At 37.1% G+C, this 18824-nt stretch overlaps 4 protein-coding genes across 4 annotated transcripts; 2 read left to right on the top strand and 2 right to left on the bottom strand.

Annotated features, from left to right (window-relative positions):
- Positions 1-1679: 1679 nt before the first annotated feature.
- Positions 1680-2420, bottom strand: LOC117922446. Its single transcript, XM_034840577.1, has one exon. The coding sequence runs from the start codon at positions 2418-2420 to the stop codon at positions 1680-1682; it is 741 nt and encodes a 246-aa protein (XP_034696468.1).
- Positions 2421-2423: 3 nt separating this feature from the next.
- On the bottom strand, positions 2424-3509 carry LOC117922445. The gene has a single exon (XM_034840576.1). The coding sequence runs from the start codon at positions 3507-3509 to the stop codon at positions 2424-2426; it is 1086 nt and encodes a 361-aa protein (XP_034696467.1).
- Positions 3510-9957: 6448 nt separating this feature from the next.
- On the top strand, positions 9958-10809 carry LOC117922444 (probable disease resistance protein At1g52660). Its single transcript, XM_034840575.1, has one exon. The coding sequence runs from the start codon at positions 10096-10098 to the stop codon at positions 10807-10809; it is 714 nt and encodes a 237-aa protein (XP_034696466.1). The 5' UTR covers positions 9958-10095.
- A 3001-nt stretch (positions 10810-13810) lies between these two features.
- On the top strand, positions 13811-17707 carry LOC117921680 (probable disease resistance protein At5g63020). Its single transcript, XM_034839633.1, has 2 exons — positions 13811-15025; positions 17459-17707. Exons 1-2 carry the CDS (start codon positions 13885-13887, stop codon positions 17461-17463), a joined length of 1146 nt encoding a protein of 381 aa, XP_034695524.1. The 5' UTR covers positions 13811-13884; the 3' UTR covers positions 17464-17707.
- Positions 17708-18824: the final 1117 nt, after the last annotated feature.

Raw genomic sequence — 18824 nt, 5'->3', positions numbered from 1 at the left:
GCATCATATTCAGCCTCATTGTTTGAAACGGGAAAATCCAGACGGATGGATTGCTCCAGTCGTTCTCCGGTTGGTGCTTTGAAGAAGAGTCCGACTCCTGATCCGGAGGAGCGGGAGGCTCCATCAACATGCAAAGACCACCAATCATCCGGAGTCGATTGTTTGTCCGGGGCGCATGCTTTAGGTAACTCTGCTATAACGTTTGCCATGACTTGTCCCTTCAGGGATAGTCTGGGTTGATAACTTATCCCATATTCGCTCAGCTCTATCGCCCATCGTAGCATCCTTCCTGTTATGTTTGGTTTATACAGAACATTTATGAGAGGTTGATTGGTGAGTACGGTTATGGGGTGAGCTTGGAAATAGGGACGCAGTTTCTTAGCGGCTGTGCGCAGCGCCAGGGTAGTCTATTCCATCCTTGAATATCTTGTCTCTACATCGGCAAGCGCTTTGCTGATGAAATATAAGGGTCTTTACTCTCGGGGCGATAAGGAACGGAGCAGGACCGCACTAACAGCCCAATCGGTAACTGCTAGATACAGGTATAGTCTTTCCCCAAGTTGCGGACTGCTTAGAATAGGGTGTTGAGAAAGATACCGCTTGATTTCTTCAAATGCATTTTGGCAGTTTTGCGTCCATTCGGATTTATTGATATCTCTGAGTGTCAGGAAGAAAGGCTTCATCTTGTCTGTGAATCGAGCTATGAACCGTCCGAGAGCGACGAGTTTGCCAGTGAGGCGTTGCAACTGCTTCTTGTTTGTTGGTGCAAGCATGTTGGCGACTGCTTTCACCTGATCTGGATTGATTTCGATTCCTCTTTGGGTAACCATGAACCCCAGGAACTTCCCCGAGCCTACCCCGAATGCACATTTGGCTGGGTTAAGCTTCATGCCATATTTTCTCAATAAATGAAAAACTTTATGCAAATGCTGGGTGTGTTCGCTTCGGGTTTTGCTTTTGACTACCACATCGTCAATGTACACCTCAATAATGTCGCCAATCAGCGGCTTGAAAATCTTGGTCATTAACCTCTGATACGTAGCCCCAGCGTTCTTGAGTCCGAATGGCATGACTCTATAATAGTAGAGCCCGTGAGAAGTTATGAATGAGGTTTTTTCTTCGTCATTCGGATCCATGGGAATTTGGTGATACTCGGAGAAAGCATCCAAAAAGGATAGCATTTCATGCCCGGAGGTTGCATCTACTATCTGGTCTATTCGCGGTAGTGGAAAACTGTCTTTGGGGCACGCGTCATTGAGATTGGTGTAGTCTACGCACACCCGCCATTTTCCTCCCTTTTTAGGGACCACTACTACGTTTGCCAACCATTTCGGATACTGCACCTCCCTTATAAATCCGGCCTCCAATAATTTTTTCATTTCTTCCTGAATGACTTTTTGTCTGTCCAGATGGAATCGTCGGATTTTTTGTCAAACTGGCTTGGAGGTGGCTAATACGTTGAGCCGATGAGAGGCGACGCTCGGAAGTATTCCAAACATGTCCGAGTGGGCCTAAGCAAAGATATCTCGATTTTGTTGGAGCACTTTTTGAAGCTCGAATCTCTCGACTGGCGGTAGGAGGGTATTGACGTACGTGAAGCGTTCACCTTCCTTTGATATCCGGACAGCTTCCAGCGGATCTGCTGCCGGGGGATCTTTGTCTCCCGGATGCTGTAACTGCTATTGGTCAGAAACATTTGCTTCTTTGGAGGAATGCTCGCGGTCGGCACTAGGTCCGGCTTCGCGAGTGATCTGATAACATTGTCGAGCAGCGAGCTGGCTTCCGTAAAGATTAATTTGCCCATCTTGGGTGATGAAGCTGACCCTTTGATGATACGTGGATGGAATGGCCTTCATTCCGTGTAACCATGTGTGTCCCAAGATGGCATTGAAAGGGGATAAATCCTCAACCACAGAAAATAAAACGTTTAGGATGACTGGCCCGGCATGAACCGACAGTATTATATCCCCAAGTGAGGTTGTGGATGAACCATTGAATCCGAACAGGGTTTTTCTGGGATTTTCCAGGCTGGAGGGTTCGAAACCCATTCGTTTGATGACCGCCACCTGCAACAGGTCCGCGGAACTACCTGGGTCGATCAGGATTCTTTTCATGTCGTAGTCTCTCACCCCTATTGTTAGGATGAGAGCATCTCGGTGCGGCTGCAGCACTCGGGATGGATCTAGAGCGGGGAAGACAATGGTCTCATCTATGGGATGGATGCTCCCATTGGCTAACCCTGGGCGGATGGAGCTTACGTGTTCCCGAACCGTAGCTGCTCGCAGCAGTCTTTGCCTTTTCTTTATGGAACTGTACTCGTCATCCAAGGGTCCTTCGTATATGTAGTTGATCATTGCCCTAACAGGAGATGTTGGAGCGTGTGGGCCCCGACTATGGGGAGATTCTTCACCTTTAGGCATTGTTCAGACGTACTGCTTCAAGTGTCCTGCCTTTAGGAGATCCTCCACCATGTAACGGAGGCTTATGCACGCTTCAGTCGTGTGCCCATGATCTTTATGGTAATCACATCTTTTGTTGCGGTCCCTTTCTGAGGGGTTCGATCTTATTGGTACTGGCCATCTAAATCCAGGCAGATTGCGGATTATAGGAAGCAGTTTTTCGTACGACTTGGTGAGAGGTGTTCGAATAAGTAGCGGGCGCCGCTCATCTTGCCCCCTGCTGGATGACCCAGAATGGTTGGGTGCTTTGAAGCTTCTGGTGGCTTCACTTTTAGTGGCCTGGCCAGTTACTAAGACCTGCTGTGCAGTGGCACGGATGTCATCCTCTAGCATGGAGTATTTACTCGCACGCCGGAATAATTCATCCATGGTTGTAGGAGGTTTTTTGGCGAGGGACTCGAATAAGAGGGTCCCTGGGCATATGTTCCGCTTAAAAATTTGGAGGATTGCGTCCATGCTGTACGATTCGACTTGTAGGACAGCTTGTCCGAAGCGCTTCACGAACTCTCTCAAAGTTTCGTTTTCTTGCATTTTGAGGTTCTGCAAGGTGCTGATATTTTGCTTATGTCTGGCTAAGTATAAGTATTGCCCCACGAAGACTTTGGACAAATCCCGGAAATTGTCAATCGAGTTCACGGGCAGTCGGTGAAACCATGAAAAAGCCTGGCCTTGCAGACTGGCTGGGAAAACTTTGCACAACAACATATCATTCCCCATGTTAAGGGTCATGAGCTGCCGATAATGCATTATGTGATCAAAGGGATCGCTGGATCCATCATATGTGGAGAATTTCGGGACGATGAACCCTCGCGGGGGTTCATATTTAATGATACGAGAGCTGAAAGGCATGGAGAGCATGTCGTCCAGACGCCTGCTGATAGAGCCCGGAGGGGCTGTGTGCGAGGGATCTTTACCACCCCGCGCCACTGGGAGGCGAGCGGCATGTCCCTGTAAAGTAGGTGAGCTCGAGGGCTCGGAGTGTGCACCCAGTGAGAGGGTGGCATGAGGCCTGTTTTTGTAGGATGTTTGGGGTCCCAGACGCGCGTACATGGCGTCAGATATTTGGGGCCTTTTCTCACATTGTAGTTTGGATGAGACTCGAGTGGAGGCTGAGCTTTCGTCTCGTCGGACACGGTGGGCGTGCATCGGGGTTTCGATAGGCCATACTTCATGCGCCTCTAGGGTTGGACTCGCCTCTCGGGGGAATGGAGCTCCCTGGCTGTGACAGGGGCCCTACCTCCGCTGATAGTGCTGAGGTTGAGGAGAGCTTCGGATCCTCAAGACATTGTTTTCTTCCCTGAGTTTCCTTGTTTCTTGGAACAGAATTTGCATCTGCCGTTCGTTCTCTCGCTGTCATCTTTCAATGGTGTCCCGCCACTCGAAGTGACTTTCGACACCTCTGGCTGAAGCACGACTCCTTGAGAGTGAAGTCATCTTTACAGTTGGAAGGTATAGAATTTACTGAGAAGAGAAAACGGTTCCCACAGACGGCGCCAGTGTTGGTGGCGAAATTCTCATGCTACAGTAATTGTCTACAGCAACAGAATCTCAGTCAACGCATAGTAGTAATTCCTCCTTCCTCCTGCAAAAAGATGTCCGGACAGGATGTCCGGGCACACCCTTCGATGGTTTTGTTAGCCATGGCTCAAGAGATCAAGCTATCAGGTTGTTTCAGGGATAGTCAACCTTACCTCCCTCTTTGTGTGAAGGCCCTTTTATATAGTGTCAGAAAGTATGGCACCACCTTGCTAGCGGGTCCCATTGTCATGATTGCGGCTCATAGGAAGGCTAAACAATCATGACATTTCTGATGTCAAGTGGGAGCTATCAGGAAGGTATTTAGGCGGTGGACATCGCCGCAATTTATGACTTTTAAATATCGGGGATGTGTCAGGAAACCTGAGAAGACTTGGGAATGTCTTGTCGAATGTATCTTGCATTAATGATGAGTGACAGTTCAGGAGACTTGGTCGTCAGTATTGTTAGAGTTATCTTTTTTATTGCGGGCGAAAGTGGATCCGGCGATTCGCGAATGTCTGACGAGCTAAGCTGCCCTAGTATGCTGTCACTAGAGTAGTCGGACATCCTGTCCGGGGAAGTTGAATTGTCCTCCTTTCGCATCCGGTGGAAGGCGCCGGATGTGAAATATCCAGAGAAGGTGGAACGTCGACCGAATTCGGATATGAGATATCCGGCTGAAGTGGAATGTCAGCCGGATAAAATGGCGGCTGTGAGACATCCGGGTGGAATGAGCGATGATTCCCGTCCGGGTGGAATGAGCTGTGCCATGCGTCGCAAGGGGAACCGTCCGCGTGGCCAAGGGAGAGGGAGCCACGTGGCACTTTTTAGTGAGGATCCCACATGCCTCCTTCGATTTTGTGACTTCAGCAACACTCAAAATGATGCCTTCTTGTACCAAGATTTCATTCTTCTTACCACCATATTCAGAAGCTATCCATAATGCTTGTCATGAATCACATCATGCATCTTGATATGATATTCAAGTTGACCTTCCTCAAATAGACATGCAAACTTTAGACTTCCAATGATTCAATATCCCTGCTCATGGGCTTCATGTAAGCTGCAAATTCATCCAGAAAACCTTCTCCAATCCAAAGGTCTATAAGTGTATCATTCAAAATTTGAAAATCCTCTTGGAATATTGAAAGATATAAAAAACAAGACGAGATGGCATCATCAAGTAAGCTATTGTTATTGAATTGTGAAGTCTAAATCGATTTTATTGTGCTTTACTCGAGATGTTGGGGGTTGAGCTCCCATTGCATGTGATGAATGACGAATTTGCCTCCATTGTATATTTAACCATGTTATATTTTTAAGTTTTTTTTAGAGAGCATGACTACAATTGAAAGGAGTTTTTTTAGAGCTTCATCATTATACTCCTCTTTCCTTTGATTAGTGGATTTTTTAATGTGATGCACCCCATGGATGTAGAGATCGCATTGATTGTTGAACCACATTAAAAATCTCATATTTTTGTTTTATTTTCTGCTTGTGTGTATGCATGGTTTGGTTGACAACGGGTATCAAAGCAAGGTTCACAAACCCTAAGCTTGATGTGTTTGACCAATTACAATTTCAGTAGAAATAATGGGATCAGAGAAGGGATCATACAAAATCAAAAAATTCGATGATACAAATTTTGATTTATGGAAGATGCACATGAAGGATTATCTATACCAAAAAGATTTGTATTTGTTGTTAGGAGAGAAGCAAGATTCAATGGATGAAACAAAATGGAATTTGATGGATCCCAAAGCCCTTGATGCAATTAGGTTAACCTTATCAGAATCGGTTGCTTTCAATGTGTGTGTGTGTGTATATATATATATATAAAGAACACAACGACGTCCCTCATGATTGCCTTAACTAGTATGTGCAAACAACCCTTTGCAGCAAAACAACCCTCTATAGCTAATAAGGTACTCCTAAGGAAGTTGTCACTAGATTCAAACCGTGCAAGAAATAGTTTAAAGATAATTAAAGGGGAATCAGAGTGGTGGGAGGGGTTGTTGTGGGGTGATGAAAACATTCAACATATGTTCACTCCCTACTTCATTATATATATGGTGGAAGAAATGAGAGGATGGTAGAGAAATTGCTCATTTTTCTTCTCCCACCCCCCACTACCTTCTTCTCTCATGCTCTCTCAATTATTCTACTTTTTTCCTCCTTTTTTTTTTAATACATATTTAGACAAATTTTCTAATGTCTCATGTTTGTTCATGATCATGTTTTTCTGCAATAAGTGGATAAGAATGTTTACTTCATTTCGGAATTCATATGATATGGTTTCCTTTTTCTTTTCTTTTCTTTCCCCTCTTGTTTTTAATTCTTTTCTTATCTCAAATGTTACTCATCTCAATAAATTTAATCATAGTTTAAAAGGAAAGGATCCATAAAACTTCCCTCGTCTTCTCCTTCGAAAAAAAACAAAACAAAAACAAAAACAAAATAACCCTTTTTCCGTGATCCTCATATTTTCTATTCTCCTATCCTAAATTTTATGTTTGTAAATAGATTAAGGAAGAACATTTAATCCGGTTACAAACTTGATGCATTATTAATATCAACTCATTCTTTATTAATTTATATATTTATGTTTCTAATTTTTTCCAAAACCAAATATTTAGAGTCTGTTTGGTTGCTGTTTTCAATAATTGTTTTATGTTCTTGAAAACAAAAAACACTAAAAACATGTTTGGGAAAGGGGGTATATTTTTGTTTTTTGTATTTTTCGTATTCTCAAAAACCAGTTTTTTAGAATAATAAAAATATGTTTTTTATTGTTTTTTCACTGTTTAAATAATAAATGGCTCTCTATGTTTTCTCTTTCTTCTTTCTATGTTTTCCTAATTGCTTTTTGTGTTTCCATAAAGGTGAGCTTCACTCAACCACTACACTCCCACCCACAAGCCCTTTCTTCTTTCTTAAATTATTGAAATTAATATACTTACACATGGTTACAAAGTTATCATTTGTTTAAAAAAATTATAATTGGTATAAAAATTTCAAAATAGAATAATTTCTTTTAATTTAAATTAATTGTGCATACAAAAATTATTTATATATTTATAATATCAAGTTAATGGAAGAAAATATTTTATTAATTAAAAAAAAAACAACCTTCAAACATGTTTTTTGTTTTACTTATTTTAAAAAACTTTTTTATTAACTCAACAAAACTTCTTTTTTTTTTTTTTTTAGAATAAAAACTGTTTTCCTCAATTTAATTCCTAAACACAATTTGTTTCTGAAAATACTAAAAACTGTTGTCAAAAATTGTTTTCCAGAACAACTTTAAAAAACAGCAACCAAATAGGTCCTAATTTTTTGGTCTCTTGAATTTTTCAATAAAAAATTTTCAAAATTGTTTCATATATGTTTATTTTCAAAATTATTTTACACAAAGGAACTTAAACTATGAAAAAGTATTACAATTTTTTTTTTTAATTTAGTCATAAAGTCGTTAATAGTGAATTTATTTTAAAAGTTAACTTCACTTACCTCCCATTGGATTTTGGCTTAATACACATAAATGTCATTTGTTTGGAATTTCATTAAATACCTCTTTTATTCAAAGTAAAAGAGGAAGTGAATAAAAATAGATATTTGATAAAATTTCATATCAATGAGAGTTAAGTGTATTTATCTAAAACTTCAAGGAAGGCAAATGAACTTAACTTTTTATTTTAAACTTTATTTATATTATTTTAGCTCCAACATTCAACTCCGACCAACAAATTTAGATTAATTCTTTGTTTATGGCCTAATTATAAATATCAAGTCAAATTTAACTTAATTTCTTTACATTTCCATATCTGTTGCAATGATTGAGCAAAATTTTTGGTTGATGATGTTAATAAAATATTGTTCATGACAATTTTTAGATTAACTTCATTATTGTATAAATTTAAGAAAGAAATGAAGTTCTTTCTCATATTCATAGAAGCAAATTTGTTCTATGATTTAAATAGTAGACAAATGTCCCAATTGATTTGCTCTCTTGCTTTTGTAGGACAAGTTTTTGATGAACATTTGACTCAACTGAAACTTCTTGCAAATGTTGAATTATTGGACGCTACATGTGCATAGGATGGATTGCAAAATAATCATCTAAAAAGAAAAAGAAAAAAAAAAATCCTTGCATGCTTGTATTGTGTGTAAAGTTGAGTGAGAAAATCTCTTGTATATTTGTAACACTCACTAGTTTTTGAAACAAATTTTTGGTAATACTTTCCTAAACCTGTTTTTCAAATAAAATAATTTAGACGGGTTTTAGTCTATGTTCTAAAAAAATATGAATTAGTACAGTAGATCAAAAGTTTTAGATCGAGAGATGAAGCAGAATAGCTTGTGGAAGAGAGAAGTCAAAACCTTAACAAGAATATGTCGTCCATGAAAATAAGTAGATAGAGATATGAGCAGACCTCCCTTGACAACTCATCACTTATTTTATTCTCTTTGTAAGGAGCAAAGAAAAAGAAATGGAAACATAAAACCAATGATATTTTTTACTGGCCATGACAGATTGTAGCCCCTGTCATCCAGACTTTCCAAATAGTGATGCTCGTTCGGAGCATTCACCAAAGTATAACAATTCATACACAAAGGGGAAAAAAAAAAAAAAAAACAGCACCAAAATTTACTATAATTTTTTACTTTCTTATATGAAAATTTAAAAAAATGTAAAAACTTTTTTCAAAATTTAAAAAATTGGGGAATACTTGCAAATTGGTCGCTATCATATTTTTAAAGTGTTTCAAAAATTCCATTTTATAGTTGTTAATTGAAAATTGGTTCAATTTAAGATTGTACTTATGGTCGAAATAGGGTGCAAAAAAGATTAATCTCTTTTCTAATGTTATAGAGAGTCATTAATTTGGGGCAAACCGTTACTCTTTAACAAATTTAGGAGTAAAGTATTGGATTTTGAACATAAGAAAGCAAAGTGTAAAACGCGACAACAGAGTAAAGCATATTTAACCTTTTCTTAATTCTTTTCATTTGGTTTGATTTTGATTTTAATTATGCTTCTTCTTGTCCATTTCCTTCTTGATTTGATTCTCATTCTCCTTTCTAATTATTCCATCAGTTTTGATTCTCTTTCTCCTTTTTGATTACTTCGTCGGTTTTGATTATCTTTCTTCTTGTCCATTTCCTTTTCAATTTGATTCTCTCTTTCTTCCTTTTGGATTCCCCCACCCATGAAATGACCAGGTCATGTTTAAACATTTATATTATTTTTCTCTCTCGTTCCCTCTTTGCATATTCTTAAGAAGATTCCAAAGTGATTTCCAGCATTATCTCCTCTGCATTTGGATTGCAAGCAAGATTCTTCCATTAGACAGCAAAAACAAGGGGTAATTTCGGAAGCTTTCATAAATTCTCTCATCCAAAGCAGAAGTTTTCTTTCTACTAGGATTCTGTTAAAATTTTCAATATATTCTATGTACTTGCAAATTAATTTTGAATTTAAAGCCATAAGCAAGTTAACCAATTCCTAATTGAAATGTTAAAACCCAGACTAATCGCAACCAAAATGTGATGGGGAAGCAGTGGCCAAATGACTTTAATCGTGTGTAGACTGCCTATTATAATCTCATGTTTGTTCTGTTTGAATTTCATCTCTCAACACAAGGAATGGATTGTGTGAGCCCAATCTTGGATGTTGTCACTCGCGTATGGAACTGCACAGCCAAGCATGCCGGCTACATCCAGGATCTGCAGGAAAATATGAACTCTTTGAGAAATGCAATGCAGGAGCTGAAGAATGTACATGAAGATGTGAAGGGAAGAGTTGATCTTGAAGAGCAACGACAAATGAGGCGCACCAATGAAGTGGATGGCTGGCTTCATAGTGTACAAGTCATGGAAATACAAGTCAACGGTATCCTGCAGAAAGGCTATCAGGAAATCCAGAAGAAATGCCCTGGAACTTGTTGCCCCAGAAACGGCCGGTCTAGCTACAAGCTCGGGAAGAAAGCGAGTAAAAAGCTGGGTGCTGTGACTGAGTTAAGGAACAAGGGACGCTTTGATGTTGTGGCAGAGAGGTTAGCTCAAGCTCCAGTGGATGAGAGGCCGGTGAAGAAGACTGTGGGCCTAGATCTGATGTATGCAGAGGTTTGCAGATGCATCCAATATGAACAACTGGGAATTATTTGGGTTGTATGGTATGGGTGGTGCCGGGAAAACTACCCTCATGACCAAAGTGAATAATGAATTCATCAGAGCAAGCAAGGGCTTTGAAATCACCATTTGGGTTGTAGTGTCCAGGCCCGCAAGTGTGGGAAAAGTACAGGAAGTCATTCGCAACAAATTAGACATCCCGGATAATAGATGGAGAAATAGAAGTGAGGACGAGAAGGCAGTAGAAATTTTCAATGTCTTGAAGGCAAAAAGGTTTGTGTTGTTGTTAGATGATGTATGGGAACGGCTTGATCTCCAAAAGTTGGGGGTTCCTTCTCCTAATTCCCAAAACAAGTCTGAAGTAATATTAACAACCCGATCTCTGGATGTTTGTCGTGATATGGAAGCTCAAAAAAGTATTAAGGTGGAGTGTTTGACACAAGGGGAGGCTATTAATTTGTTCAAGAAGAAGGTTGGAGAGACTACTCTAAATTCACATCCAGATATACCACAACTCGCTGAAATTGCTGCTAAAGAGTGCAAAGGTCTACCACTTGCACTCGTTACTATTGGGCGAGCTATGACCGGCAAGAACACACCACAAGAATGGGAGCGAGCAATACAAATATTGAAGACTTTATCCATCAAAGTTTTCAGGTATGGGAGATCATGTGTTTCCGGTCCTGAAATTCAGTTATGATAACTTGCCAAATGACACCATCAGGGCTTGTTTTTTATATCTTGCCATATTCCCAGAGGACTATGAAATTATAGATGATGATCTTATATTTCTCTGGATTGGAGAAGGGTTTTTGGATGAATTTGACAACATAGCTGAAGCATATAACCAAGGGCATGATATCATTGAGCATCTAAAGACAACATGTTTATTGGAGAGCGTTGGATTTGATCAAGTCAAGATGCATGATGTTATTCGTGCTATGGCTTTGTGGTTAGCTACAGTATATAGTGGCAACAAGAACAAAATTTTGGTAGAAGAAAATGATATCGTGGAAGCTCACCAAGTTTCAAAGTGGAAAGAGGCACAATGTATATCCTTGTCGATGAGTAGCTTGAAAGAACTCATCATACCGCCATCTTTTCCCAATCTCTTGACTTTAATTGTTAGGAGAACACCTTGGAGACTTCCAAGTGGATTCTTCCATTTCATTTATAAAAGTTTTGGATTCTCATTTACTCAAATAACTGAATTACCTGTTGGAATTGGTAAATTAGTAACACTACAATATCTCGATTTGTCAGGGACAAATCTAAGAGAATTGTCTGCTGAGCTTAAGACTTTGAAAAGAATAAGATATTTGCTATTACATAGCATGCCATATCTCAAAATAATTTCCAAGGAAGTGATATCGAATCTCTTAATAATGAGATATTTTAGTATGGGACTTAATCATTCACTGGAGGAAGAAAAAGGCAATCAATCATCCAAGGAGGAGGAACCCAATTATTCAGAGGAGAATTCTAGAGCTATTTATTTATGGGAGGATAATAAAGCATTATTAGAAGAAGAACTGGAAGGGTTGGAATACATATATAAATTGAGTATCTTTTCCAATCGTAGGTCCTCTGTCCTTTCAAAAGTTAAGAAGCTCTCAAAAATTGCAAAATGCTATAAGGCGTTTAGGCCTTGGGAACTTGGAAGATATGACCTTTCTCCAATTGCCTAGAATGAAACATCTACAACTCCTTGGAATATCTAGATGTGGAGAATTGCAAGAGATAAAAGTAGATCTAGAAAAGAAGGGAACAAGGCAAGGATTTGTAGTTGATCTAATCCCAAACTCAAACTTTCAGAGCCTTCCAGTGGTAATTGTTTATCAACTTCCAAAGTTGTTGGACTTAGACATGGCTTATTTACATCCCAAGACTTGAATTTCTTGTAGCAAGCACATGTGAATCCATGGAAGAAGTGATAGGTGATGCAAGTGGAATCTAAAAAAAACATTGGCATATTCTCAAGACTCAAAAGTTTGAACTTGAATTATCTACCAAATCTAAAGAGTATCAGTGGTCGTGCCTTGTCATTTGTGGAAGAATGCCCAAATCTAAGGAAGTTGCCATTAGATTCAAACAGTGCAAGAAACAATTTAAAGACCATTATAGGAGAATCAGAGTGATGGGAAAGGTTGAAGTGGGAAAATGAAACCATTCAGCACACTTTCACTCCTTACTTCATTATCTGGTGAAGAAACGAGAGGATGGTAGAGAAGTTGCTCCAGCTCCTTCTCCCACCTCAATACCCTCTTCTCCCATGCTCTCTCAGGCACTCTCTAGTTTTTTCTTCTTTCTTTTTTGTCTTTCTCTCTTTTTACTTGTCTGAACAAGTTTTCGAATGTCTCCTGGGTGTTCATGTTCATGTTTTTCTGCAGTAAGTGGATGAGAATTCCGCTTCATTTCAGAACTGGTAATGCGTACTTTTTTTCCTTTTTGTTCCCCTTTCTATTTTTTTTTTCTTGCCTCAAGCATTACTCATCTCAATAAATTTATTTATAGTTTAAAAAAATGTATTCATAAAACTTGATATTGAGACCAAAAGTCCAACAAATAATTAATAATTAATAATTAATTAAATATGATAGTTGAAGCAGAATACGTAATTAGAAATAATAAATTTGGAATAGAGGCTTAATGAATCTGCAAATGGCCATATAAAAAGGAACCTTTAGTGGATTGAAATTTGGGCAAACCATCGCTCGAGCAACTCATCACTTATTCTATTATCTTTTCTTCTTTCTATGTCTTGGACAGCAAAAAATATGTTTTTTTAGAGCCCATGACAGATTGTGGCGCCAATACCCAAAACTACCCACGTGATTTTTATTTATTTATTAAATATTCTATAAAAAAAAATATAATTATTTAAAAAATAAATATACAAATATAATATTTTCGTTTATTTTTGCACTAAACTCCTCTTTTTCTTTTTAAAAGACAAATTCATTTTTTTTCACTAAATTCGTCTTTTCAAAACACAAATTTCATTTTTACCCTAAAACTTTTTATATTAAACTCATTTTTTGAAAAAATAAGTTCATTTTTATTGAATTTGTTTTTTAAAAGACGAGTTTACTTTTACATTGAGTTCGTCCGTATAAAAGACGAAGCCTACTTGAAATTAAAAAGTATTATAATTTTAAAATTACTTTTTATGTTACGATTTTTCTCCTATAAAAAATCCTCAAATTATAAGTATTGATTGGTTTAGAGCATTCATTAGATACACTTTTTATTTTTTACTTTCAAAACCAAAAATTCTTATATAAAATATTTACCATTCTGTTGTTAAAAAAAATTCTCAAAATTTAAAATATGAAAAAATTTTACTTTCTTAAATTTAAAAAAAATATTTTCAACTACACAAGCTATGTACCTACTTTTTATAAAATAAAAATAAAATTGTTTTTAAAAATTAAAATGAGAAATGTATCCATGCATTAATTTCTTAACCCTTTTTATTCCGCTTTGATGAATAAGAAATTAAATGCTAATATTATTGCTGTCCCTCTCACAATATATATTCTGTCACGATTCCCCCTTTGTAAAATCAAATAGACGGTCTTGATTGGATTTACTTATCCAACGGTGGGAATTCACGCTTCGGTACCTACCGCGTGCATGGAACCATAGAAGTCTCCTCATTGAGAGAGAACTGTTTTGACACCCAAAAAAAAAAAAAAAAAGTCTGCTGCTCTCCCACAAAACCCATCTCTCCATTTTCTGTTTTTTCGTTGAATTTCATCTCTCAAGACAAGGAATGGATTGTGTGAGCCCAATCTTGGATGTTGTCACTCGCGCATGGAACTGCACAGCCAAGCATGCAGTCTACATCAGGGATCTGCAGGAAAATATGGACTCGTTAAGAAACGCAATGCAGGAGCTGAAGAACGCATACCAGGATGTGAAGGGAAGAGTTGAACTTGAAGATCAAAGGCAAATGAAGCGCACAAATGAAGTGGACGGCTGGCTCCATAGCGTCCTAGCCATGGAACTAGGAGTCAACGAGATCCTGGAGAAAGGCGATCAGGAAATCCAGAAGAAATGCCCTGGAACTTGTTGTCCCAGAAACTGCCGGTCCAGCTACAAGCTTGGGAAGAAAGCGAGTAAAAAGCTGGGTGCTGTGACTGAATTAAGGAACAAGGGACGCTTTGATGTTGTGGCTGATAGGTTACCTCAAGCTCCGGTGGATGAGAGGCCGATGGAGAAGACTGTGGGCTTAGATCTGATGTTTACAGAGGTTTGCAGATGCATCCAAGACGAGGAGCTGGGAATTATTGGGTTGTACGGTATGGGGGGTGCCGGGAAAACTACCCTCATGACCAAAGTGAATAATGAGTTCATCAGAGCGAGCAAGATCTTTGAAATCGCCATTTGGGTAGTAGTATCCAGGCCAGCAAGTGTGGAAAAAGTACAAGAAGTCATTCGCAACAAGTTAGACATTCCTGAAGACAGATGGAGAAACAGAACCGAGGATGAAAAGGCAGTAGCAATTTTCAATGTCTTGAAGGCAAAAAGGTTTGTGATGCTGCTAGATGATGTATGGGAGCGGCTTGATCTCCAAAAAGTGGGGGTTCCTTATCCTAATTCCCAAAACAAGTCCAAAGTAATATTAACAACCCGTTCTCTGGATGTTTGTCGGGATATGGAAGCTCAAAAAAGCCTTAAGGTGGAGTGTTTGACAGAAGATGAGGCTATTAATTTGTTCAAGAAGAAGGTTGGAGAGACTGCTCTAAATTCACATTCGGATATACCCCAACTTGCTGAAATTGCTGCTAAAGAATGCCAAGGCTTACCACTTGCAATCGTCACTATTGGGCGAGCTATGGCTGACAAGAAGACTCCACAAGAATGGGAGCAAGCAATCCAAATGTTGAAGACTTATCCATCAAAGTTTTCAGGTATGGGAGCTCATGTATTTCCGGTCCTCAAATTCAGTTACGATAACTTGCCAAGTGACACCATCAAGACTTGTTTTTTATATCTTGCTATATTCCCAGAGGACCATGAAATTTGGGATGAGGATCTTATATTCCTTTGGATTGGAGAAGGGTTTTTGGATGGATTTGTTAGCATAGATGAAGCATTAAACCATGGGCACCACATCATTGAGCATCTAAAGACAGTATGTCTATTCGAGAATGCTGAATTTGATAGGGTTAAAATGCATGATGTCATTCGTGATATGGCTTTATGGTTAGCTTCAGAATATAAGGGCAATAAGAACATAATCTTGGTAGAAGAAGTTGATACTATGGAAGTTCACCAAGTTTCAAAGGCGAAAGAGGCACAACGGATATACCTGTCGACAAGTAGTTTGGAAGAACTCACTATACCACCATCTTTCCCAATCTCTTGACTTTAATTGTTAGGAGTAGAGGCCTGAAAACATTTCCGAGTGGATTCTTCCATTTCATGCCGGTTATAAAAGTTCTGGATTTGTCAAATGCTGGAATAACTAAATTACCTACTGGAATTGGTAAATTAGTTACATTGCAATATCTCAATTTGTTAAATACGGATCTAAGAGAATTGTCTGCGGAGCTTGCAACTTTGAAAAGACTAAGATATCTGCTATTAGAAGGTAGTCTTCAAATAATTTTTAAGGAAGTAATATCACATCTCTCAATGTTGAGAGTTTTTAGTATAAGAGTTAAATATATGTTGTCAAAAAGAAATTATATTTCATCATCCACAGAGGAGGAAGCCAATTATTCAAGGAAGGCTGATAAGGCTATTTATTTACATGAGGATAATAAAGCATTATTAGAGGAGTTAGAAGGGTTGGAGCACATAAATTGGGTCTCTTTGCCCATTGTAGGTACTTTGTCTTTCCAAAAGTTATTGAACTCCCAAAAACTGCAGAATGCTATGAGGCGTTTACACCTTTGGAACTTGGAAGGTATGAGCATACTCCAATTGCCAAGAATCAAACATCTACATAGCCTTGCAATATATAGATGTGGGGAGCTACAAGACATAAAAGTCAATCTAGAAAATGGGAGGGGTAAACGGGGATTTGTAGCAGATTATATCCCAAACTCAATATTCTACAACCTCCGCTGGGTACATGTTAATCAACTACCAAAGTTGCTGGACTTGACATGGCTTATTTACATCCCAAGTCTTGAACATCTTAGTGTATATCACTGTGAATCCATGGAAGAAGTGATAGGTGATGCGAGTAGGGTCCCTGAAAATCTTGGCATATTCTCAAGACTTGAAAGTATGAACTTTTATCACCTACCAAATCTAAGGAGCATAAGTAGACGAGCCTTGCCATTTCCTTCCTTGAAAACCCTCTGCGTCATGGAATGCCCAAATCTAAGGAAGCTGCCATTGGATTCAAACAGTGCAAGAAACGGTTTAAAGAGGATTCGAGGGGAATCAGAGTGGTGGCAAGGGTTGCAGTGGAAGGATGAAACCATTCAACTCACTTTCACTCCCTACTTTAAAGAGTGGCAATGAAGAAATGAGAAGATGACCTTCTCCCATGCTCTCTTTGTAGGTACTGCCTTCTTTTTTGGGACAAAGTTTCAAATGTCTCATGTGTCTTCATGTTCACGTTTTTATGTTATAAGTGGATAAAATTTATTTTTATCTCCACTTTTGTTTTATTTTTTTTCCTTACCTCACCCATTACTCACCCCAATGAATTTAGTTATAATTTAAAAAGAAACTATTAATAAAACTCCAAACAAAATAACTTTTCTTAATGTTGATCCTATTTTCTCTTTCCCTATCCTAAAATACATGTTTGTAAAACAGATTAAGGCATAACTTTTGGATCCAATAACATACTTGATGTATCACTACTATTATCTCAATCTTTTTATTTATTATTTGTTCTAGAGAGAAGGACCTAATATTTCTGTCTCTTGATTTTTTATTTTTACAATGAAACTTAATTAAAACCATCTCTTACATGCATGTTTATTTTCAAAATTATTTTACTCTTGAGAAATTTAGAACATGAAAATACCTACTTTGGAGAATTATTATGAAAATGTTAAAAATAAACTTATTTTACACTTCGTCTACATTATCTTAACTAGGGCTTACAATTCTAAAGAATTTGGATTAGTTGTTTGTTTATGAATACGTATTTCTAAATATTACTTCAAATTTGAATTAATTTATTTTTATTTTCATTATATAAATTGTAAATAACTCTAGTTTACACGTATCCTTTGCAGCTACTTATTATAATTTGTTATGATTGATAACGTTAATGAATTGTTGTTCGCATAAGTTAAATATTCAAATTCACTTTTTTTTTATTCATTTAGATTATAGGCCAATGATCCAACTTATTTGTGTTTTTGTTTTTGTAGGATAAGATTTTGAAGAATGGTCGGACTCAACTGAAACTTCTTTCAAATGTTTGAATTTCAGGATGCTAAGTGTGCACAGGGTGGATTGCAGAAATAAACATCCAAAGAGACAAAAAAAAAAATAAAAATAAATAATCCTTTGTGCTTATATTGTGTGTAAAGATGAGTGAAAACAGCTCTTGTATATTTGGATTGTATGTAGGGTGCCATACCATGAAGCTACTGTAATTTTTATTCGCTTTAATTGATTGGAGTGCTTGTATTAAGAATGGCAATTTCTCAACTTGAGATTTGAAATAAATTTTAGGTAATACTTCACCAATCGAGTTTTTAAAAGCACATACATTAAAGAGGTTCGAGCTTATGTCCTGCCATCGCATGATATATTTAGAGAATTTCTAGTTTATATTATAACACCTTAAGAAATGAGCATGCCTCAGTACTCTTGCCCTTTAACAAAGTGTTGTCAACATTTTCAATTATCATTTAAAATGCATGGGCCCACGGGTTGATTTGATTTTTTCTTTTTTCCTTTTTTTTTTTAATAAAATACGAACAAGCAGAGGATTAAGACCATAACCATTTATGCCATGTTGACTTTGATTATGCTTATATATACACATATTTATATCATCACCAAACAACAAAATCATAAAGCTATAAATTTAATAATATGTGAATAAAAATTGTAAAATATAAAGTAAATAAAGCAAAAATAAAATAAATAATAAAATTATATTTCACTCTTTAATATATGATTGATCTTTTTTAATAATAAAATATTAATAACTTTTTACTTGATAAAATACAAAATATTGATACATTTGTATTTTATCATTTGTTCACTATGATATTATTAAAGATAAGACGATAAAACATATGTTCACTATTTTTATTATTAAAGATTGTTCTTGAGACAAGGACTTAATATTTCTGTTCTTGATTTTATTTTTATTTTTTTTACAATGAAACTTAATTAAAACCATCTCTTACATGCATATTTATTTTTAAAATTATTTTACTCTTGAGGAATTTAAACTAGGAAAATACCTACTTTGGAGAATTATTATGAAAATGTTAAAAATGAACTTATTTTACACTTTGTCTACATTATCTTAACTTGGGCATATACCTCTAAAGAATTTGGATTAGTTGTTTGTTTATGGGTACGTATTTCTAAATATTACTTCAAATTTGAATTAATTTGTTTACATTTCCATTATATAATTTGTAAATAACTCTAGTTTGAACGTATCTTTTGCAGTTGCTAATTGGAATTTTTTATGATTGATAATGTTCATAAATTGTTGTTTGCATATAAGTTAAATATTCAGATTCACTTAATTTTATTTTTTTTTATTTGGAT

This window comes from Vitis riparia, chromosome 9 (genome assembly GCF_004353265.1).
Source record: "Vitis riparia cultivar Riparia Gloire de Montpellier isolate 1030 chromosome 9, EGFV_Vit.rip_1.0, whole genome shotgun sequence".
In the NCBI taxonomy this organism is placed as follows: Eukaryota; Viridiplantae; Streptophyta; class Magnoliopsida; order Vitales; family Vitaceae; genus Vitis; species Vitis riparia.
The sequence above is the reverse complement of the archived record's forward strand: the minus strand, read 5'-3'. Positions and strand labels throughout refer to the sequence as shown.